Here is a 25537-nt window from a genome sequence, read left to right on the forward strand (position 1 = left end):
TCTTCAATTGCATCCCTTTGCCAGTATGGGAATGTCAGGGGTCTTTACTCCTAAGGTCAAAAACAATGGAAGAAGAGGACCTCTCCCAGCTCTGAAGAGTAGTAGATGAAGGCAGCAGGATACGAGGTTACATTATATGCATGACCAACAAGATCTGCCCCGTCAAGCTAGACCAACTTGGTAGAAGCGGGATCAGACCACCCAAGCCCCTTGTGCCACTTGGTCAAATCTGCCGCTCTTTACGTTTTAAACCCACGACCCTGTTTTCTCTCGTAGCGACCTAAATGTATAACCAAGTATGTCGAGATTGTTCTCTTCTGAAATCACATGTGCGTATGTTGGTTTTACCGTTGCGAATTCCGATGCCTCTCTGGCATTTATTTTTGACATCAAAGCTTGGTGATTTCGATGTATCCACGCAACATTTGCAACAGTAACAGCATCCGCACAGCAATAAACAAAGACGTTTCTGCAGAGCCCGAATGTTCCGTCAGCTTCGCTGTGTGACTCGTCTAAAAATAGTCCCGGCAATCTAATTAATTTCCTCTCAGCTATTAAAATCTATTTGTCAGTCTTGTGTATAATGAGATATCCGTCAGCTACGACAACAATATGAAATTAAAGGGTTTGGGCTTGTTTATTCATGTTGCAAACTAATCCCGAGGAAGACCTAAGAATAGATCAAAAGGTAGATCCGTATTACCAGGCTGTGTCTGCAAGGGGCTGCCTGCCGCACTTTCTATATTTAGAATGCGCAGATCTTAAAGTTTTAGTTATCCGACACTTTGTATCCCCCTGTAAACAATTACCGAGCTGGGCTTTAATAGTCTTTATCAAACCGGTCTTTTCTTTCCAGTAAAAATATGTTTTGATGTGTGTTTCTTAACCCCTTAATGACAAGACCTGTACAAAATGCATTCCTTTCAATGGATTTAGGGACCGCCCATTGTCCTTAAGGGGTTAAACAAGGGACAGTCAACAGAGCTGCCATCAGAAATCTTGGGACCCTGTACGAACCTAAAGATAGAGCCTCCTACCCCCTTCACACCCGATACCCTTCCTTCCCCATGCCTTGACCCATGCGTGCGATTGGGCCACCAGGCCCTAAAGCTCACAATGACGCCCCAAGGACCCAGACACAAGTAGTGGACAGAGAGGGACCCAGTTCTGGGTGGCAGGCCGAGGGGACTCTATTGGGTAGCTGGCCACAAGGGATAATGGGTGGCCTCCTTGCTTGCCCAGTCCCATGGGTACTGGTTGACCCCCCCTAATGGTGGCATTGACACGTTAAGATGGATTAAAGACAAGAATGTGTAATATGGAGATGTTTTTTAGTCTGGCAGAACTGGTGGACGGTGGGGAGAGAAGCTACTGGGATTCTTATATATGGATCATGATGAAAATGTGTCTGCAAAACCGCAGCAAACAATGAACAGAAGGCGATGTTTGGATACATGGAGCCTCTGGCAGGGACGACGGTAATCTTGGGTCATTGCTCTGGGAAGATCAGTTAAGGACACAATATCTGGTGTAATAAAAAACTCTCGGAGCTGCTGCTTCTTCCTGGGGCACCTGTAAGAGGTCTCGTAATATCCGACGTCTGGGAGATGAACCCGTTCGCCCCAAAGCATCACAGCACAGGGAAGGATATTGGATGGATCTCCTACTCACGGCACAGCAGTTACGTAAAATTGGTGAAAATATAATTCAGATAAAAAAAAAAGATTCAAAACGTAAACCTTTTTTTTGAATTTATAAACACAAGATCCCCTCTTAAAGTTCAATTTAAAGAAAAAAGGGACGGTGCTCCTGTTCTATACGAGTCCTCACTTGGATAAATTAATTTGGATTCCAGACCAGATGGTGTCCTAAATGAGTCACTTACTTGAGGACGTTTTTTCTCTTATTATACAGTCTGTTGAAATTCTACCATTCTTAATGTCCAAATTAAAATACTCTAAATACATGGATACTTTGTAACAAGCTCGTGAAAAATGAAGAATAAATGAGTACACATTCTTTTAACCTGTAGGGGGAAAAATACTTTTAGGAGAAGCTGCAGCTTCAGAGCCACGGTGCAACAATCCCTCTGTGGTCTGGTTTTTGTACCACTTTTGGCTACGTGAAGCAGTGGGCTTTTATTGAAATCTATGGGTGGGCTTTCTGCGCATGCGTAGAGCGGGTCTCGTTAATAATGGCTGGAGTTAGACAGAGAGTGTGAAGCGTAAATGCTACCTTTTGAATAATGGCGGGTAAATATCAAGAGAAAGGTTAAGACGTAAAAACAAAAATAGCTGTCTGAGCATCTGTAATTTTCCTACCATATAATGCGATAAAAAAAAATTCTACTAACAATTTATTTACAATCCGTCAATTTCCAAACGTTCTATTTAAAAATGTAACCAGAAGTGATATAATAAATGAACATCATGAGATGAATTATAACGAGTATAGCGCAGAGAAAATCCAAATGTTCCCACAAACTGAATCAAGACCTCAGAGGTCTCTTCTTGTAAGATGTAAGGATGTCTTGTAATCCTCTGCAACTCAAAAATATGCATTTTGTGTTAAACTGCTGTATGAACCTCTGTCTCTCTAGAGTTATATACAGCTGCATTATCTCTAGCCATCTGTGATGTCACCATGACCTCACATGCAAATGACATTGTATATTATGTTACATTTTATTATATAAAGCTTGCGAGCCGGGCCCTCTTTACCTAATGTATCAGTTTGTCTTAGTCAGACCCTTCGAATGTATGGAAAGAAGTGCTGCTGGTGCTAAATAAATAAAATATATTATTATTAATAATAAATAAATAATAATAAAAGGTAAAACATTAAGGCTATTTGACCTACGTATGCACTTATTGCCCTGTTTTCTTGTGCGTACATATTTAATATTTCTTAATTTTTTTTCACCTTCTCATCCTCAGGAAGAATTGGCAGACTTTGGGTTATTTTAAAGATCCTCTTTTATATTCTTTAACTTTTGCAAATGATACCTTGAAATAAAAGCTTTTTTTTATTATTAATATCTGTCTAAGCTATTAAAATTTTGTATTAAAAGCTGCCCACGGATGCTATCAATTCTAAACCTCCTATATTTTATCCTTAGCTTTTCTTTATATTTTTTTAGTATAATGTATAGGATAGCCTTTAATGCTCTCTGCCCTTGACCCATACATTTGAGCAATCTTGGAAACATGATAGTTGTTGACTTGTGAATTGAGATTTGTACTAATTTAAATTTTTGACAAATTTTGCTAGGTTTGTTGATTTGTACAAATGTCTGAAAACGTGGAGGGAGTCTCAACAAAATAAAGGGAAATGAATGAGAAAGCTCCGAATATATATGTTTGCTCCATACTCTCTCTCACTTTCTCCAGCTTCTGTGTCTCCACTTTCTTTCTCCGCTTCTCTCTGGCGTCATTCTTCTTTCTCCTCTTTAGTGCTCTTCTACAACAGAGTGGAAGAGCTGCATACACCATGGAGAAGGGGTAGTGGAGACATGGAAGCGGTTGCTGGAGAAGGTAGCGAGACAGAGTAGGATAGAGTGAGAGAGTGGTTTTTTTTTTTTGTACCCATACGATAATAGCATTTCTGATTCAAGGTCTCGATCCATATGGTGCATTAATAATCATCCTCATGCTGCCTTTGGGGTAGATTTGGAGAGTTTTCCCCTCTAGAACACACTGCCCTTTGTAGATTTTGCTTACACGGCAGACATACTGTGGTTTGAAGCCAACAGACCCATTCCGCGGTTCTGCTTTCCAAGCCCCCCCTCACGGTGCTAGCGGCCTCGTGCGCGACAACCAACCTGAAACAAATTAATGAAAAACTGGAACATTTTCACAATTTCAGGACAAAACGTTAAATGTGGACCCAGTGTTACTGATTGTTACTTTTACCCATAAGTACTGTTTATAAATAAGCCAAATGGGTTCTAAAAAACATTTCTGGAGCATTTAGTTGCTATGGAAGCATTGATTCTAAAATTATTTGGGAACACGACTAGGACGGGTGCAAAGTGGTGCTGCCTGTAAGAATGTAAAGGTTTCTAAGTAGGACCCCGGACTTCTGTTATTTTGTGTAGACTGAGTTTCCTGCGATGACTGTGACCCCAGGGTGTATTATGGGCTGGCGGCTCTTTATAACCCTCGATCGGGGTCATCCTGTGACACTTTCTACGGAGCGCACTGAGACCTCTAGTGGCACCCAGGGGTATTGCTCTACAATGTGTTAAAGGGTCTTCAATATAATTGTTATTATTTATTGCTTTATATGGTGCCATCATCTCAAAATAGATTTGTCCTCATATGAGGATATGACATCATCAGTACATGACATCCTCAGTAAAGCTGCAAATTTTACACCTACCCTCAAACACCCTGACAATAGAGGTGCTCTGTCTTAATCACCCAACAAGACACTCTGACTAATGAAAGTCTATGAAGGAACGGACTTCATTAGCATTGCCATAAAGCGTCAGCTCAGTGTGGTGTCTGAGCAGGAAAGTCACCCAAAATCTCACATGACTGATAACAATGGCGGCCTCCAGGTCTGCAGATAAATGGAGTTTATTAGAAACAAAATGTGAGAAAACCAGTTTTTTGTCACCAACATGCATTACCGGGGGGGGGGGGGTTATTACTGTATACAGCGCTGGGGGGTTATTACTGTATACAGCGCTGGGGGTTATATTACAGTATACAGCGCTGGGGGGGTTATATTACTGTATACAGCGCTGGGGGTTATATTACTGTATACAGCGCTGGGGGTTATATTACTGTATACAGCGCTGGGGGTTATATTACTGTATACAGCGCGGGGGTTATATTACTGTATACAGCGCTGGGGGTTATATTACTGTATACAGTGCTGGGGGTTATATCACTGTATACAGCACTGGGGGGTTATATTACTGTATACAGCGCTGGGGGGTTATATTACTGTATACAGCGCTGGGGGTTATATTACAGTATACAGCGCTGGGGGGGTTATATTACTGTATACAGCGCTGGGGGTTATATTACTGTATACAGCGCTGGGGGTTATATTACTGTATACAGCGCTGGGGGTTATATTACTGTATACAGCGCGGGGGTTATATTACTGTATACAGCGCTGGGGGGTTATATTACTGTATACAGCGCCGGGGGTTATTACTGTATACAGCGCTGGGGGTTATATTACTGTATACAGTGCTGGGGGGTTATATTACTGTATACAGCGCTGAGGGTTATATTACTGTATACCGAGCTGGGGGTTATATTACTGTATACAGCGCTGGGGGTTATATTACTGTATACAGCGCTGGGGGTTATATTACTGTATACAGCGCTGGGGGTTATATTACTGTATACAGCGCTGGGGGTTATATTACTGTATACAGCACTGGGGGGTTATATTACTGTATACAGCGCTGGGGGGTTATATTACTGTATACAGCGCTGGGGGGTTATATTACTGTATACAGCGCTGGGGGGTTATATTACTGTATACAGTGCTGGGGGGGTTATATTACTGTATACAGCGCTGGGGGTTATATTACTGTATACAGCGCTGGGGGGTTATATTACTGTATACAGCGCTGGGGGTTATATTACTGTATACAGCGCTGGGGGGGTTATATTACTGTATACAGCGCTGGGGGGGGTTATATTACTGTATACAGCGCTGAGGGTTATGCTGAAGGAGAAAGCATTTTTTCCATGAGATTGCCCCTTTAATTATGACTTCATGCAGCTCTCTTTTGCTTGCTGGGCAGAATGCGACCTTCTGCTCTTTGCAAGGTCTCTTCCCTGAGAATTCACACATAATCCTCATAAATCTGCACTAAAATCATCAGCTGTCAGCCCCTGGGCGCTAAGGGAGGGGCAGTTATTTCAGGGAATCCATAATAATAATGCCCGGGACATTCCAGGAGTGGGGGTGGATAGAACGTGTCCATTACGGGCATAAAAATAGCCGATATTTCTCCCTGACACTCGTCTAGAATTACTTTGTTACCAGTAAGGAGAACATCTGCTGGCCAAAGGGGTTAATCCTCTGAAAAAGTAACTTGCTATTATGAAATACCAGTATAGCACCAGTAACTGGCACAGATGGCGCAGCTCATTAACCCTTTCCATTACAGAAGGGTGATATTGTTTGATACAGCTCACCAAGGGGTTAATCTACTGCTCCCCAAAATCAGACATCCCATTAATTCACCCTAAATCAATAATGGTGATATATACCAGAGATAAATATTAATTCGGGGGTGAAAAAAACCCACTTCTTTTTATCAACTGTATCACAATCTTACAATTTAGGAGTGAAAAGTGGAATATAAGAATTGATATTTTTAGTACAGTGATTAATTATTGATTTATATATCGCCATCATATTCCGCAGTGCTGTACACTGTGTGTATAAATATATAAGTATATAAAGACCTGTTCCATCGTCTGCACACCTTAGAATGACTCGGAGTTTTAAGTAATCATTTTAAAATAATGCTTAAAACATATCACAGATGATCATCTCGCCCCCAGAGTCCCCTCTTTATCTTTGTATCGTTTGTAATTAGATTTCAGTTCCCGACGATACAATGTAACGGACTTTTTTTTTGGCACTTTATAAATAGCAGGTTTCCTTGCGATTAAATTGTAGAGAAAAAAACCCTTTCTTTACTCGTTCTTTCCTCCTCCTCCCGCCGTTCACATCTGCAGGACCCACAGTGACGCAGTCACTTACCCATTCATACTAACACACCGATTTACGCTAACACTCAACACCATCTCCTGGTTGTCCATCTATGGAGCTGATGGATTTATGCTCAAGCAATTTCACACCAAGAGTCCATAATCCTAAACTAGAGGGTTAAATGGAATGTAAGGAAGTTTTACTTTACTGAGCAGGTGGCAGATAAGTTGAACAGCCTCCCAGCGGAAATGGTAGAGGCTAATACAAGAGAGGCATTTAAACACGCATGGGATAGACATATGGCTCCTAAATCTAAGGTGAGACCAACGACTGAATGGGGCTGAATGGGGCCGATTTGTTGGCAAATTCTTTGTTTCTAATGAGAGATGAATTCAGTAGAATGTAGTAGAGGTCACTGATTTCACCAGCATTACACATAAACATCTCATTAAATAAAGGTCTACAGATCCTTGTCCTGTCCAGAGTCCAGTTTTGTTACCCCTTACCGTGGCATCATCTTGTGATTATGGAGGTTATTTTCACTTTATGGCCTCCTTACTGACCCAGAATCGTTCCAGCCTCACCATGGTGGTTCCTTCAAGTAGAAGATATCTACCTTGGGTTTTGGGTCTAGACCTTTCTTCTTGGTGGGATTAGTTTGATGTGTTCATTGAGATGTCTCCTTGACAATGGCACAAGTGATCACAACTGTGTCCGACTTCCCATAATGGGGACTTACAGGTGGACAGACTATTTATTGACTATTTATTGACCGCGACCCATTTGGTCTCTGAGCCACTGACATATTTCTGAAGACTCAAAGGAATCTACCCAAAAGCCAACAGCAGCCCAAGCGTGGACCTTCTAGCTCTCCGGGCAACAGCTCAATGCCGGAGATGGAAGTCTGGCTTGGTTGGCTTTGATACATTTTGGGTCTAGACTGCTTTTATGGGTGGATTAAGATTTTTCCCTCTATAAAGGAATAATTAAACAAAAATATGAGTCTGGTTTGAGCAGAAACCCACCGCGGGAGACGCTACACTGGATTGGCTGCTTGTCCTCGGCTGAGTTGGCCTCATTTGAGTTTAGTTCCCACCGTGCGTGGTATTTCGCTCTGGAAGGGGAGGTTTCTCCGTACCCCTGAGTGCGTTTAATGCTTCCGGTTATTACGGATATGAGAACCCGCTCGGTCTGCGAGGGTAATTACTACGGCGTGTGTGGTTTCTCCATCCGAACCGGACGGCGACTAACACCGCGTGCTGAGAAGGTTATTACCCTCCACAACCTGTGTGGGGTCTTCAGAGACGGAAATGTACGGGATTTATACGGCTTTTGGGGTAGCGGGGGAGGGGGGTGTTATTTTAATTTTTAATGCTTAAAATTATATAATAATAAGAATTCTATTCAATATAAAATTCCTGGTTCATTAAATGTTTGGCCGAAGTCCGATGAATATAATTGTAAATATAATTTTAATGCTTCTGTACGCATTTTACATAATTTTATATAAAAAGGGATATTTTTCTGGTCTAAAGGTCTGAAAAACATTTTTATAGAAATGGCCGTAAATACAATGTGTGTTTTATGTAAAATCAACAATAACGGCGATAGAAAGGAATGGAATTTGCTGAACGCTGCGGGAAGCCGTGAGGCTGCAGTACATCTCAGAAGGCAACCTGATGTAAGTTGAGTCTGCAATGATGTATCTCAGGTTCAGGTCTAATATGGAAGAATTGCATAGACGGAACTCATAGAAACATAGAACTTGCCGGCAGATCGGCCCCCATCCGGCCCCCGTCTAGTCGCCCGTTTCTCCTGCTGTAAAGACTCAAACCTTAATCAGTCGTTGGTCTCGTCTTAGATTCAGGAGCCGTATGTCTATCCCATGCATGTTTAACCCCCCTCTGTATTAACCTCTACCACCTCTGCTGGGAGGCTGCTCCACTTATCTAACACCTTCTCAATAAAGTAAACTTACTTTACATTGTATCTATACCTCTGACCCTCTAATTCTAGATAATGACCTCTTGAATCACTTAAAAAGATGCAAAATGGGGGCCCTCACTTGAGCCGGGGATACTTTGGAATCCATATAGGGCTTTCCTAACGTTCTAAAATACCTGCTTGAACACAGGTAGCTCATTTGAGCTTTTATTATATTCATGCCCCTGCAGCTCTGGGCAAAATTCCATTGGGTGCTACGCTTTACAAACTCGCCCCTCCTGGGAGACAGCGTGCTGACTGGGCATGATGGGAGTTTTAATCCACAGCTGGAGTGAGAGAAATTCCCCATCTCTTGTGAAAGACAGAATCTGACCATGCGCAGGAAGCCTCTCCGACCCCCTTGGGGCATGCAGTGCAATTATTATTTTTTATTACCCCATTGTCCTAAATATCGCACGTTATACTGAAATGTCAGAAAATAAAACACGATACTTTGGGGAATTTTTCATTCATTTAGGAACAGACCTTTTTTTTTGGTGTTTTTTTTTTTATAAAGAAGACTTCCGTGACCTGTGTGTGCAAAGCGCTGGTTACAATGGAATTAACCCTGCGAGGGGTGCTCATTGTTCGTGTCCCGACAGTTAATCTGACGCCAGGTGCTGACTCTCTGTTTCATTATTGGGCTTTTGAGATGCCGGCGGCGCATGCTGTGAGCTGCTGTCTGCGCATCGCCAGGAATCTGCGTAATCCTGCAGCTCGGCTCCGGGGCGAGTCGTCTCGTGTCTCTTGTGTCTGACTGCCGGAGAGGAGCCGCGGGGGCTAATGTTTCCATAGGGCACAGCTGCCCCGTGGCCACCTCGAGACTCAACAGAGACAGAACGTCTCCCTGGGAGCCCTGATAGAAATACGCCGGAGGGCGGATGTTTAATGTCGTTACCACTCTGTAGATGTCTGAGAGGCTGATGATACAATCACTAGTTTAATGACTAACATAGAAACACACATGTTTAAATTCCCTCACTGTAATAGCCTCTACCACTTCTGCTGGGAAGCCGTTCCACTTATCTACCACTCTCTCAGTAAAGGTAAAAGGTGCTGTATGTTGATGGAAGGGCATAGACATACAGCATGGGAAACCCATTGTACCCAACATTGTAACTCATGATTAAAGATGCAGTTCCACTTGAAGTGTAATTTCCTTCCGAAACAACATAGAAACGTTAAAGAAGCTTTTCTGGTTTCTATGGCAAATACCTGTCAGGGCCTGCTTTTGTGTCACATGACACTGTATACAGTAATAACCCCCCAGCACTGTATACAGTAATACCCCCCCAACGCTGTATACAGTAATATAACTCCCCAACGCTGTATACAGTAATAACCCCCATCTCTGTATACAGTAATACCCCCCCAACGCTGTATACAGTAATTACTCCCCAGCGCTGTATACAGTAATATAACCCCCAGCTCTGTATACAGTAATATAACCCCCAGCACTGTATACAGTAATAACCCCCCCAACGCTGTATACAATAATATAACCCCAGCTCTGTATACAGTAATATAACCCCCCCAGCGCTGTATACAGTAATAACCCCCCCAGCGCTGTATACAATAATATAACCCCAGCACTGTATACAGTAATACCCCCCCAGCGCTGTATACAGTAATATAACCCCCAGCGCTGTATACAGTAATATAACCCCCCAGCGCTGTATACAGTAATATAACCCCCAGCGCTGTATACAATAATATAACCCCAGCGCTGTATACAATAATATAACCCCAGCGCTGTATACAGTAATAACCCCCCAATGCTGTATACAGTAATAACCCCCATCTCTGTATACAGTAATACCCCCCCAGCGCTGTATACAGTAATATAACCCCCAGCGCTGTATACAGTAATATAACCCCCCCAGCACTGTATACAGTAATATAACCCCCAGCGCTGTATACAGTAATATAACCCCCCCAACGCTGTATACAGTAATTACTCCCCAGCGCTGTATACAGTAATATAACCCCCCAGCGCTGTATACAGTAATAACCCCCCAGCGCTGTATACAGTAATAACCCCCATCTCTGTATACAGTAATACCCCCTCAACGCTGTATACAGTAATATAACCCCCAGCGCTGTATAGAGTAATTACTCCCCAGCGCTGTATACAGTAATTACTCCCCAGCGCTGTATACAGTAATAACCCCCCCAGCGCTGTATACAGTAATATAACCCCCAGCACTGTATACAGTAATATAACCCCCAGCGCTGTATACAGTAATATAACCCCCCAGCGCTGTATACAGTAATATAACCCCCCAGCGCTGTATACAGTAATATAACCCCCAGCACTGTATACAGTAATATAACCCCCAGCGCTGTATACAGTAATAACCCTCAGCGCTGTATACAGTAATATAACCCCCAGCACTGTATACAGTAATATAACCCCCCAGCGCTGTATACAGTAATATAACCCCCAGCGCTGTATACAGTAATATAACCCCCCCAGCGCTGTATACAGTAATATAAACCCCCAGCACTGTATACAGTAATATAACCCCCAGCACTGTATACAGTAATATAACCCCCAGCGCTGTATACAGTAATATAACCCCCCAGCGCTGTATACACTAATAACCCCCAGTGCTGTATACAGTAATATAACCCCCAGCGCTGTATACAGTAATATAACCCCCCAGCGCTGTATACAGTAATATAACCCCCAGCGCTGTATACAGTAATATAACCCCCAGCACTGTATACAGTAATATAACCCCCCAGTGCTGTATACAGTAATATAACCCCCAGCACTGTATACAGTAATATAACCCCCCAGTGCTGTATACAGTAATATAACCCCCAGCGCTGTATACAGTAATGTCGGTGATATTGGTTTTATCGAATTTTTCTCCAATAATCTCCCTTTATCTGCAGATCTGGAGCCGCCGTTGCTGTCAGTCAGGTGATATTTTGGATGACTTTCTGCTCAAACGCCACACTGAGCTGATGCTTTATGGCAATGCTAATGAAGTCCGTTCCTCCATAGACTTTCATTAGTCAGAGAGGGTGATCATTCTATTGTTCCCCACAGGCAGTATGAGGAGTAGATTGGGGCTCAGATAACAGAATGAGAATCATACAAACGGCTGATATGCAGCTGTCTGAAAACTTTATATTATGGGGCAAAAACTGCAACTGGTTTAAGAAAGAAATGAACACAATATTTTGGAAAACATATTTTTAATCTGATTCTAGGAATAAATAAATAAATAAATGGCGGGACGAAATACTAAGTTGAAACAATGTCGCCGTTCTGGATAAACCTGTTCGTTCTGTCGCAGCCGTGGCGTTTGATTGGTCGGGATGCTCTTGTTTTCTGGATCTCGGTATGATTTTGTATGAAACGTCCCGGCGAGAGGCTCTCCCGGCAAGCGTTTTTTTTTTTTTTTTTTTTCCTTTTCAATTAAAGCTGCGATAATGGGAGGCAGTAACATACAGGTGTGATGAGAGTTTTAATAACAGCTTGTTACATGTATAATAAAACTGTTAATAGCCCGCAAAGCGCCGCCGTCAATTAGAAATTCGCAGCGCTAATTGCACCGAGATTCCGGGGGGGGGGGGCTTGGCACGTATTGAAAATACAGCAGAAAAAGAGAAATTATTATCATTTATTTATTTTTCTAGAAGTCATTAACACAAGGCATACCCAGGGAAATGCCATCGTTGGCTCTCCAGCTGCTATGGACTACAACTCCCATGATGCCCTGCAACCGGGTGGGCAAATGTGGCATATCACTGTATATATTTTGCTCTTTTTTTCACCCATTTTTTTCAGTAGCTTAATCCCCCTCTGCGAAGTATTTTATTTGTGCATTTTACTTTATAAATTAACCCTTTCGGCAGGATTTTTTTTTTCTTCATTGTTCTTTGGGGTAAAAAAAATAATTAAAAAAAAGGATTTTCTTTTGCTATTAAGTGCCTTTTTTTACCCGTACGCGCCGGTGTGACCTTGAATGTGAAACGAAAGCTTGTGATTGCCTTCACGGAGTAATTCGATATAGCAGTTGATTGCGCAGTGATTAGCCGAAAACTCCCACCGCCTTAAATGGGGCTTTTATTCAATCAGCCGAGGCTATTTCACAGGGAGCCTCGTATCAACACGCGAGTCCGTAATGCGAAGTTACAGCCAGAATGGCTCGGGGAAATTGTGACAATATTATTACAGAAAAGAGGGGTAGATGATCCCGTAAATAACCTCCCGCCAGTCAGCGAAGAATCGGAATACACGACGGTACCTTATAGATAAAAAAAAAAAAACAATATTCCGAGGCTGCGGAAAACACAAGAAAGGAGAATATTCCATTAGAATGAATTTTACCGAATAAAAAATAGGTTCTGGGTTGTATCTAAATCATACAGTTTTCCAGCGTTGTTTTGGTCTGCGGCCAAATTAAATTAAAAACATAGAATCTGCCGGCAGATCGGCCCCATTCGGCCCCCGTCTAGTCTGCCGGTTTTTCCTGCTGTAAAGACTCAAACCTTAATCAGTCGTTGGTCTCGTCTTAGATTCAGGAGCCGCATGCCTATCCCATGCGTGTTTAAATTCCCTAACTGTATTGGCCCCTACCACTTCTGCTGGGAGGCTGCTCCACTCATCTACCCCCCCCCCTCCGTAAAGTAAAACTTCCTTACATTCCATCTAACCCTCTAGTTTAGGATTATGGCCTCTTGGTGTGAAATTGCCTGATCATAAATCCATCAGCTCCATAGATGGACAACCTGAAGATAGTGTTGAGTGTTAGCGTAAATCGGTGTGTTAGCATGAATGGGTCAGTGATTGCGTCACTGTGGGGGGTCCTGCAGATGTGAACGGTGGGAGGAGGAAAGAACGAGTAAAAAAAGGGGAATCTGGGAGCGGAAATGGAACATATGGTTTTCTTGCGTCTCCTCCCAGCGGTGTCCCCCCCATGAACACACCCTTATACGTTAAAAGTTTCCAGCGCTGCCCCCAAACATCTCCTTCCGATAAACGCATCTCTGATGAAATGAAACGCAGACTCATGGATGGCAAACAAGAAGTTTAATTCCATAAAATATCTAAATGCAACAAACACTAAAATATAGATTTTCTCACATTTTCTACGTCCTTTATTCCAAAAACAGGAACCTTTTCCACCACGATTACTTTCTCGGACGTCCGTTTAACCCTTACAATTTTCTGCTATAGGATTTTTTCGTTTTATAAAAAGAATCTTGGAATTCCAAAGCCTTCCGTGCGCATCCAATGCCCTCTCGGTAAATACCAGTGGAAATAATTAACTTTTCAGTAATAAAATATTTTAAAATAGCCCCTCCCCCAACAATACACAAAAGCTTAAAAGCCCCAGTTTACACCATTATAATTTCCATTTTTTTTTGTGGTTTTTTGCTTTGATATCAGCACTCCTTTCCGGATAGGGATGTCTGAGTCCCTTAGACCCACTGACGGCCCTTATTATGTTCCTTTGCTATGAATTTTCTGGTCCAATTAAAAATCCAAGATGGCCGCCCTCCCCAGTAAAAGCTCCTAGAGGTCCATTAAGCTTGCTAGGAAACGTTGAAATATGTATCATTTCATTAACGCTCTTGATAATGGAATCGTTCTGTTTTTCTTGGGTTGTCTACTTGCAGAAGGATCGAGGCGATGGTGGAAGAGGTCCAGACGACGGCGGGGGGTGGGGGTCGAAGAATCCGCTCCCTGTTGGAAATAAATAAATAAATGGACATTAAACTATACTCAGTAAGTGATGGCAAATCCACACAATGGAGCGCTTGTGACCGACCAGCAAAGACAAAACGCTATCTGTCGGTGTTCCAGAGTCGCCCTTCGGTAACCAAAGGCTTGGCAGAGGCAAGTCCTACAAACTGAGGCTTCTATTGTGTTTCTGCGACAGAGAGAGGAAAGAGAGAGAAGAAAGGAGAGGCAGAAATGTGACCAGAGACTTATTAACACAGGACACAAAGAGATGCTTTATAATAAGGCAGGACTGAGGACATCCCAATGACACCAAAACCCGATGTACATCATGAGCAGCGTTACATCATAGAAGGAAGGAGATACAGCCCGGGCATCATCACTGCCGGCCTAACCCCGGCTTCCTTAAACTGGACTAAACCTCTTCGTGTTCCCATCGTATGAAATCTTATTTTCAGAAACATTTTTGAATTAGATGTAAATGTTTGGTTTTTTTTAACAAAAAAATTATAGAATTCAGACCCAGAGATCTAAAGATCGAAGGGTGGCCCTCTTGGCCCCATCATTCTCATAATTGTTTCATTGAAAAAAGGAGCTGGGGGGGGAGAATCGCTCCATGGGTTGCCCTGATGTGATAATTTTAGACCAGCGACCAAACCTTTTAAGCGGTTACACTGTGACTGGATCCTTTCTAAGCTTTCGTCTTCGAGAACACCATTGTCCAGCTGCAGTGAGCGAGACCGGCCGGGCAGTAAGGGTTTCGGTGCTTGGGATTCTGATTGATACTGATATTCTTCATTGTGTTCTGCATGTTGCCATTCATGTGTGTGATGGTGGTGTCCAGGGCCGGCCCTACCATGGAGCAGAGTGGGGCAATTGCCCCAAGCCCCCCCTTTTTTTTTCTTAAGCTGAGGAGAGAGAGGGGCGCAGAGTGGTTTTCGCTTATCAAGTTGTCAGTACCCGCTCGGTGCCCCTCTCTCTCTCCTCTGAGAGCCCTTTAGCTCGGTCTCGGTGCCGGCTTATAATGCTGAGCGCCGGAATATGACGTCATTTCCAGCGCTCAGCAGTAAATCAGCGCGCAGGACTGCTGGAAGGTAAGTGAAGTACAAAGGGGGGAGGAATAGGGTAGATACTAGGGAGGTTGGATAATGAGAAGGTAGGGAGAGGAAGGGTAGATAATGACCCCTGGCGTCGGCAGGGGGGGCGGCATTTTAAACTTCGCCCCAGGCGGCATTATGTCTTGGGCCGGCCCTGGTGGTGTCCATACTTTTTGCCAACCAATTACCGCTGTATTCAGCTACGGCATTGTTAAGCACCTAATCTGATAAAAGGTCACCTCTAGGGTCAGAGAAGATGGTGCGCGATGTGGTCTTATTGTGGTGGTCAGGTGGTCCCTTTATAATACCTTCTGGGTGTTGTCTATAAGGTGATGTCTCTTCACCACGGCCCGTTACCCGGCGGAGGATCAGACATTCGTGAACCGGAGCTTCCTTCCGGCGCTGAGTCGTTTTTCTCTCTTAAACAGAACAAAATTATTCATTAAACCCCCAAAAATCAGCGCTAATAATCAGCATGAGACTGAGAAGCCATAGAATGGAGGAGCGGAGCTCTGAGTGATGTCCCGACAGCTTTTATTTACTGGAATTACTTCTTAACCTCTGCGAGAGTCTAATCCAGAAAAGGAAAGAAGGTCTATTGATCGAGTCGGGGAATTTATGATTTGACTTTGCGTTCTCCACTATGAGCTTCGTCTTACGAGTCAGGGGAGACACCGAGAATTAACCTCGAATCTCTGAAGATCCGTCAAAATAAAGCGACATAAATAGTGACAGATGTAGCTTCGACTCACGGGCCAGGCTTGGCTCATTTGCTCAATTAAATAAAACACCAACACACAAGATGGGTTTGAAAAGGCCACAGCCGTTTTATTTAACAGTCATTGTCCTGTAAAACCTGAAATAATAAACATAGATGCGTTAACAGAGACAATGACGTAACCAAAACCAACCTAGCTTGCCAAGTTATCCAGGTACCATACCACACACCAATTTTGGGAGGGGACATACCAGGATGCCCCAACCCGGACCTGAGGTTCCGAGCACCACTCCTTGCAAGGAACCTCCCACCGGTTATGACCACCAATGATCATACCACCACATTAACCCCTTGGATACCTGGCAAGCTACCGCCCACGACTGTGACTAATGCAGCAACACCATACCAGACACCAATTTGGGAGGGGACATACCAGGATGCCCCAACCCGGCCCCGAGGTTCCGAGCACCACTCCTTGCAAGGAACCTCCCACCGGTTATGACCACCAAGGATCATACCACCACATTAACCCCTTGGATACCTGGCAAGCTACCGCCCACAACTGTGACTAATGCAGCAACACCATACCACACACCAATTTGGGAGAGGACATACCAGGATGCCCCAACCAGGACCCGAGGTTCCGAGCACCACTCCTTGCAAGGAACCTCCCACCGGTTATGACCACCAAGGATCATACCACCACATTAACCCCTTAGATACCTGGCAAGCTACCGCCCACAACTGTGACCAATGCAGCAACACTACTCCACAAACTCAACCACATAAGGGGAGGGAGGGTGGGACAAACACCACCAGGTAAGGTTAAACAAAATGGATCCTTACCCCTGTGATCACCAAACTTAAATATCCTCCTACCAAAACTCCTCCCCTAAAATCCACAATTCCTGCCTTAGCCTAGCCCTGCTCAGCACTCTGTCAGGGCCCACTCTAGTCCATTCTGGCCCCCGTGGGCTTCATGACAGATGTAGCTTCGACTCACGGGCCAGGCTTGGCTCATTTGCTCAATTAAATAAAACACCAACACACAAGATGGGTTTGAAAAGGCCACAGCCGTTTTATTTAACAGTCATTGTCCTGTAAAACCTGAAATAATAAACATAGATGCGTTAACAGAGACAATGACGTAACCAAAACCAACCTAGCTTGCCAAGTTATCCAGGTACCATACCACACACCAATTTTGGGAGGGGACATACCAGGATGCCCCAACCCGGACCTGAGGTTCCGAGCACCACTCCTTGCAAGGAACCTCCCACCGGTTATGACCACCAATGATCATACCACCACATTAACCCCTTGGATACCTGGCAAGCTACCGCCATGAGCCCATCCCTTGACACCTCAAGCCGGATGGGCTCCCCCCACAAAAGAAAGCTTGGCCCGTTCAAAACCCACCGCCACTCACAAAATCAAGAAATCTGCGCCAAATGCCTACAAAAACCTATCCAGCACCACAAACCAGCCCATCCACCTTTGCTGCCTCTGGACAAAGCACACCAGCAGCGTAACCATGACGCCCAGGCAATGCTCAATACCCCTCTAACTCACGTAAGGTGCTAACAACAGGCACGGCACCTGTACAAACCAAATCAACCGTCTCACAGTGACCAACCCTCACATCAGCAACTTAAATGAACAAACTCATAACTGAACAAGTTTTGTAATGTTGAGCCACCAAGGTCCAACAACCCACACCAAAATTTCCATCCCACAAGCACCAAACCCTCTGGGTAACCCAGCTGCACAAACGCTATGCCCAACTGCGGCCCCCACCGACGGGCTCAGTTCTCCAACCACAGTTCCGCCACATCCCCATAACTAGTGAATGCTGATAGGTGACCCCCACAAACCGGCACCCCCCCAGCAAGAAGAAGAACAAAAACAATCTTACACATAACCAAAATTGTGTAATGGCAACCAAACCACCACCAAAAACTCAATCACCAAGCACCAAAACCCCTTGGAGACCCAGCTGCAAACCGCTACACCTAACTGCGGTCCCCGTCGGGGTCATTACTCTTGAGAATGGCTGATAACCTGCCTACCAAAAGAGGCCCGAAGAAAAAACGAAGGCGGCCAAGCAGACCGAGCCAACATCCATCCTGATGTACCCGGAAGAACACAATCCGCTGATAGAACCCCCAAAAGCCCATCCACATGGCATCATAGGGCACAGTAGACAAACCAAACCTGCCCACCAAGACATCCGCACCAGCACTATCGCACAGCAACGTCCAAAGCAAAATTAGACAGTGAAACCTCATTAACCGCCTCCCACAAATCCCAATGGGGGGGTAGGAACACCCACCACTTGATCCCACATCCACAAACTAAGGAGTGCATCACCCAGCCCTAACCCATAGACCTGGGAAGGGGTCGCCCCTGCCAGGAACCACCTGAACATGGCTACGCGGGCCACCCACTGAATATACTGCCACCACAAACAATCCCACCAATGCCAATATTTGTGACCTTGGGAGTCCACTATACTGCCAGGCAAAGCAAGCCCCCGAATGGTGTACCCCCAACTCCATCTGCCGAGGCCACTTCCAATGAAGCAAAACAAGAATCAGCGATACTGCTATGCAACACCCGAACGAAAACATGCACCACCAAGCACAAAAACATCCACCAAAGCCACCAACCATAAGAACCAAAGTGCCCTTCCTCCGATATAGCTCCATCAAAACCACCCTACCAATACCCCTGCCAACTCCCCAAAACAGGGCCAACACTAAGTGGAACGGTTCAAAGAAAACAAGGAGAGGGCGAATATATCCCAGACCTCAGGCCATACTAACATGAACCAATGGCCCCCTGGACAACCCCGTCACCAATTGTCCCAAACACTGCCCCGCAGCCTGTGGAGCAAGAGCTCACTGACCAGCAAGTCAGCTCTCAGCACCTGCTTCACCCCACCCCACACATAGTTACCCGAATCAGAGCCCTCCAGCTCCCGAAAAGCCAAACCGAATCAAGACCAGGGAAATTTAACAAACCTATGCACCAGCAAGTTTCCAGTCGCTCAGAGTAAGTGCACGGAAAACCGAAGGAACCCAGAAAAGACATTGAACACCACCACCCCTCCCCAAAGATGGTGACCTCTTAGACGTACCAGAAGCAGATCAAAATCAGACAGCGGCACCCAAAACAGGAGACTCGCCCCGCAGCCCCACGAAATCACTTTGGGCCATGTGGTACATACCCCAGCCCGCATGAAGTCTTCGGACAAACCGTAGACCCCATGGCCCCGGGAAATGCTGACAGGCACTCTTCCTGCAAAGCGAATCAACCATCCCAACAGAATCAGCTTCAAACCCCATGACGGAACCATTTGGCCCCCCACCGCTATCCCCCAGGCACCAACAAAACAGCTCTCTCTATGGCGACCCCACCAAAAACATTACCCCCATACAACAAACCTGACAAACAGATCGGATCCCTAGTCAGGAGACTCCCTCCAATACATCTCACCCCAGTCATGCCGTACCCCAGTACCGAAAGTTTCAGAAAACCGCGGTATCGTAGCCCCCTTTCCTTAACCTCGTCCCATCCATGCTTCCCAGAGGAAGCCAGAAACAATTTCCCTCATGCCTCTCGTCCCCCTCCTCCATCTTAACATGACCCCCAGGCTAACCGGGGACACCGTTCATGAGACATAAAACACCTCAGAAAAAACAACCATCAACATCGCCTTACTGCTGCAACCCTTCAACGATGCAATTTGTCACATCAACAGATAACCCTTACCCCCACACCCCAAAACCCCAGCATGACCCTACGTGATTGCAAGCGACCTGGACAAATGCAGCTTCACACCACAACAAAGCAAGGGTTCCCTGTGTAAAGCAGCCTGCGCAACCCACTCAAGAAGCAGCTACAGGAGGGGGCAATAAAGGGGGGGGGGGACACAAACTTTTCCAACACACCGTAACATATAAAAACTTAGAAAGTGACAGCAGATAACCATTAGGCCCATCCAGTCTGCCCAATATCTGAGTACTTTCCTTAGTACCTGCCCTTATCCTATATCTAACTCTGTCCTATGCCTATCCCATGCCCGGCCAAACGTTTGCACCGTATTAACATCTACCACTTCTGCTGGAAGGCTATGCCATGCATCCACTACCCTTTTCAGTAAGTAATATTTCCTGATGTTACCTTTAAGCCATTGCCCCTCTAGCTTATGACTATGTCCACTTGCAGTGGTAGTACTTACTTTAAAAGAAAATCTCTCCCTTTAACTTGTTGATTCCCCTTAAGCATTTAAACGTTTCTATCATATCCCCCCTGTCACGTCTGTCTACCAGGTTTCACCTCCCTCCAACCACCGATTAGACTGACAGCTCTCAAGAGCCATGCTTTCCCCCTGCAGTGGTCCGTCAGTAACCGTGACCTAAAACCATGCCACTGCCTCCAAATAAAACATTGCTACGGAACCTGCCAGAACCACACAAACAAATGCAATGCAATCTGCAAAGAATCTCAAGCCCAGCACATCTATAAACTCCCAGGAAACTCCCCACTATACGCTCCATAGATACCACACTACAGCCCCTGAAAACATCTCAGCATCAACCCACACATGTGCACCCGATGGAAATAACACGCAAAAAAGAAACCTTAATAATGGACCCCATGGCCGTACCGTACAGCAAGGTCGTATGATCCTGTGCCGCCGCAGAGAAACACCGCAGGAGTGGCAGCACCAAAACCACCTCCTTGGTGTGCAGATTCCCACCAACTCATCCCATCCTGATGGATGCATCAATTAGGGTGTGCCTGCGTGTCTGTGAGAGGGATGGGGCGCTGCAGCCGGAAACCCCCCATATGCCACTTCAGGATGGAGATTGGGAAAAAGAGGGGCCTCCCCAGCCCCCCTGCTCCACAGCCAAAACCTCCTGCCCCACGGCAGCTGCCCCAGGTAACTGCCTAGGCCTCACTCCGGTGTCTCCCTACCTTGACATCTGCACAGGCCGCAGTGCAGGCTGCACCCGGCCGTCCTGCCAGCTGCTCTGCCTCCCTGGATGACTCCTGGAGGACCCACATCTGGGGAAACACTGCGGTAGGCCTCAGAGGCCTATACCAGGCCGAATCACCTCCTGCAACTGTTGACTCCTTGCACTCTGCGCTCCCTTTTCCATCTGGGGAGCGGCCAGCAGCCACAGGACACCCAGCTGGGCCATCTGAAATCACTGCCTTCCCATGGCCCCTTCTGGCCCGCTGTGATGGAACGCTGCGAGGGCCGAAGCCTCCTCCATGCCGTTGCACTGCACACCAGTATGCCTCTGAAGGCCTGCAAATGGGTTGCTTTGACTCCCAGGCTACGTCCTGGGCTATCTGCGTCGTCCTCCTCAGGTCTGCCTCCGCTCCTATGCTCCAACGCTGCTGCAGTCCTCCATGCCAGCCTTCAGGAACAGTCCAGCTGGATCCAGCATGCGGCCTAGTCGCTCCTGCAGCCACAAGGTCCAACAGCTGCTGCAGAACCTCAAATCCATACAGACACCTGCAGGGGACGAGAAAAGGGGAGAGAGAAAAAAGAGGGGAGAGAGAAAAAAGAGGGGAGAGAGAAAAAAGGGGGGAACAAAGAAAGAACAGACAGGCACACAGAAAAGAGCCCCAGATAAAAAGGAAAAGACTCAGACACAAAAACACAGAAACAAGACAGACCCAAACACAAAATGACACAAAAAACAAAGACAGGCCAGGACACAAGAGAGAAACAGACAGCAAAGGAACACAAAAGAAACAGAAGCAAGAAACAGCCAAGTATACAAGAGAGACAACAAGAGATAGACAGGGAAAGACAAACACCACCAGGTAAGGTTAAACAAAATGGATCCTTACCCCTGTGATCACCAAACTTAAATATCCTCCTACCAAAACTCCTCCCCTAAAATCCACAATTCCTGCCTTAGCCTAGCCCTGCTCAGCACTCTGTCAGGGCCCACTCTAGTCCATTCTGGCCCCCGTGGGCTTCAGGATCGTTACTTTGTAACAAAACAATATGTATTATCCTCTTTGGTCATGTAAGGGCTGCTTCGAATGTAATAGTTTAAGATAAGTGGAACAGCCTCCCAGCAGAAGTGGTAGAGGGTAATACAGTGAGGGTATTAAACATGCATGGGATCGGCATATGGCTCCTGAATCTAAGACGAGACCAACGACCGATGGGCCGAATGGGGCTGATCTGCCGGCAGCTTCTGTGTTTCTATGTAATAAGCCTGACAATAACCTCCAAATCTGTCCTCCTGTACCTGTCGCCCTCCGTCTTTCCGCCTCTCTACATATCCATCCCTTCATTGGCAACGAATGTTTTTAATACTCGCTCCGTTAGCGACTTCTACATTAACACCGCCTAATAATGAACGAGGTTTAGCACAAGCTCTAGAGCAGAGCAAATCCAGAACGCCATCTGGCAGTGACAAGGTTAAAATATGAATTAACGAAGACAAATTAACCCATCCTTGAATCTGTACCATGAACGATGCGGATCAGGCTGATACACGCAATGCCTAAAATAAAAATTCTACAAAAGATGGACCAATTTATAATAATAATTGTTATTATTAATTATTTATTATTATTATTATTATTATTATTATTATTATTATTATTATTATTATTATTATTATTATCATTACTGCTGTTTTGCCTATTGTGTATAATTGTGTATTTATATATTTATATATATATATATATATATATATATATAATATATATATATATATATTTTGCAAGTCGTTTTGCACACTTTTATTTATCTTTGTAAATCCGTTTAACTCTTCGAGCTCCAGGCTTGTTCCTTTGTAATACAGCGTTCACTTATCCGTCATGTAAATGGTTAAAGACCCATTTCAGTATTAAATTAAAGGAGCGCAAACAGCAAGTTCTAAAATGTTATGTCTACTATCCGGTTCCCATAATCGACATAAAAAAAAAAAAATAAAAAAAAATATATATATATACTGTATTTTTTTGAAAATCAGAAAAAACCCGATAAAATACAAAATATACGGTAAAAAATAATCGGTGTTTAGAGGTATGATTTATTTTGTGATATCAAGTGCATTGGAGCAGTATACATTTACAGAAAGATCCCCAATTAAAAGAGAAATAGGGTCACTGTTAAACTTGGAAGCGCTGGCACGAGGTATGACATCATACCCTCGCTCAGTAGCTGCTCTATTGTACTAGACACATGATGTGGAATGGCGTGGGGGAGGGGTGAGATTGGCATACAAAAGGCAGTAGAGCAGAACGTGATTAAGGGCCCCTCTTAGGCCGGCCGCTGCAAACTTTGAATCTTTTATTACTCCTTTAATACATTTTTTTTTTTTTTTACCCCTGAACGGAAATTGGTTCTTTTATTATTTTTAATCGGACCCGGGGGTCGGCTTTAGTTTTGAAAGCATTTCCAATTAGAGTCCGTGTCCTGTTGACGTCCCTCCGCGGTGATAAATGGGGTGTTATCGCTGCCTGGACCCGGCCGACGTGAGCGGCGTGTTAGGAGCTGTCACCGTCATGTCACCTTCCCAGGGACAGCGCAGTACGAGCACCCTTTGAGTGCTGGAGGAGCGGCGCATCTTATTACGCTCATTTAACTGGAATAAAGGGAGATGAGTTTCGTTTCCCGAGCTTAATGATTTCAGTTACCGTAAGATTAAAAAACTGTATTATTTAGAGGGCTGGCAATACTAATCTAAAAAAAATAAATAATTAATAATATTAACAATATTAATAATAACAATATTAATAATAATAATAGAAAACAGATGGTGCTTCTTTTTTTTGTCATATAATTTAACGCCCCCGTCGGTTTTCTTCCTATATTGCTCGATATCAGTGATTATTTCCCCCGGGGCTAACAATTTTATATGGCTGAATGATGTAATATTACAGGGAGAGCCGGGATAATATATACGGTGAACGGGAGAACATGACAATATGAAATAATGGGAGACGCAGATAAGTGCAATAATAATAATAAGAAGAAGCAATTGGCTCATCTGATAAGCCCAGTCCCTGAGATAGTAGAAACGAGTCCCCCCAGTAAAGCCAGTAAAGTATTACCTTATACAAAGGGCCGTAGATACTTGGTCAGGGCCGGACTGGGGAGGAATAAGCGACACTGGCACTTTAAGGCCAACTGGATACATGTTACTTTTTCATACAACGCGCAGCCGTGCCTATCCAGCGGGTGTCTGCTCACTGCGGGGCCTGATCTGCCGCCGGAGCGATAGTATGGGAAAGGTGATGGAGAAAAAACAATGTCATAATTTGGGGTAAGCGAAAATAGATGGACGCGTTGATTCAAAAGTCACGGCTGTTCCATGAACAATCAGGACTGTTAGGAGGTATGGATCAGGGATACCACGGTACTCGCCAGTGGTAACAAAAAGAAATCTTTGTTCCGCGCATCAGGTTTGAAATGCAGAAACTGGTTAAACCCATCATATCTACAAACTCTCTCAACCGGGCTGAACCTGCTCTCCCCTGATTGTTTCCGTATTTAGATGCCTGCGAGACAATCCCTTCCACCAAAACATCTGCTGTTGCTTTTTTTTTTTGACAAACTAATTAATCTTCTGTCTGCATGGCTGAAAACGTTCCTCTGAACATTTCTGTAATTTGCTCCCTCCCCTTCGTGTCTAAAACCCAGGCAGAAAACCATCCCACGCCAGCTTAATGAGTCCCTAATGAGGCCGGTGGCACTGTGGAGATTCTTGGAGTCTCTGGCCCATGTCTCCTGAAAGACGAAAGAAACAAATATCACGTGCAACCTGCATATCTGATTGATTGTATCCAAAAAAAGGATGACTGCGTTCCATAAAGATAACCCAAAGTGTTGAAATTAAACATTTATGGGACATTTTCCCACTTGGTGAACATCTCTTGACCTTTGGCCAGTTGACTGGATCGTCTAACCCCAACAGAGCATCTTACAGATAGACATTATGCCGTTGCTGGAATATGGAGCTATGAAAACCCAGACGGGGATCACCTTGGACACAAACATTGGTGGATTTTACATTTCCAGAGAACCTTTTAGTGATCACCATAAGTGTGGTGGAGAAGTGGACTTTCCTTTCCGACGACATGGTGGAGTTAACATATGCCGACATAGGTTACAGCAAGTGGGCCAAATCACTCTTATCGGCCATCGGAGTCTCAACTTGGTGTCATAATTCTTTACTTTTTAGACAGTGGAACCAGGGGGGGAAAGGGTCTCCCAATGTGAAAGGTCTATAAAACCATCTAACATGTCTACTCATGGACTAAAACAACTTCATTAAAATCCCTTCTTGCGCAGGAACGAAGCTG

At 44.7% G+C, this 25537-nt stretch overlaps 1 protein-coding gene across 2 annotated transcripts in view; it reads right to left on the reverse strand.

Moving 5' to 3' along the window:
- Positions 1-13703: 13703 nt before the first annotated feature.
- The window catches only part of TRIM44 (tripartite motif containing 44), a 31472-nt gene continuing 19638 nt past the window's right edge, over positions 13704-25537 (reverse strand). The window contains exons 5-6 of one of the 2 annotated variants that reach the window (XM_053449602.1): positions 15780-15890; positions 13704-14377 (exon numbers count right to left, since the gene is read on the reverse strand). In XM_053449602.1, coding sequence (XP_053305577.1) covers positions 15812-15890 — 79 coding nt within the window. In that variant the 3' untranslated portion in view covers positions 13704-14377; positions 15780-15811. The remainder of the gene's footprint in view (positions 14378-15779; positions 15891-25537) is intronic. The other variant, XM_053449600.1, reaches the window with a different exon arrangement.

The sequence above is a fragment of the Spea bombifrons genome, chromosome 10 (genome assembly GCF_027358695.1).
Source record: "Spea bombifrons isolate aSpeBom1 chromosome 10, aSpeBom1.2.pri, whole genome shotgun sequence".
NCBI classification, from domain to species: Eukaryota; Metazoa; Chordata; class Amphibia; order Anura; family Pelobatidae; genus Spea; species Spea bombifrons.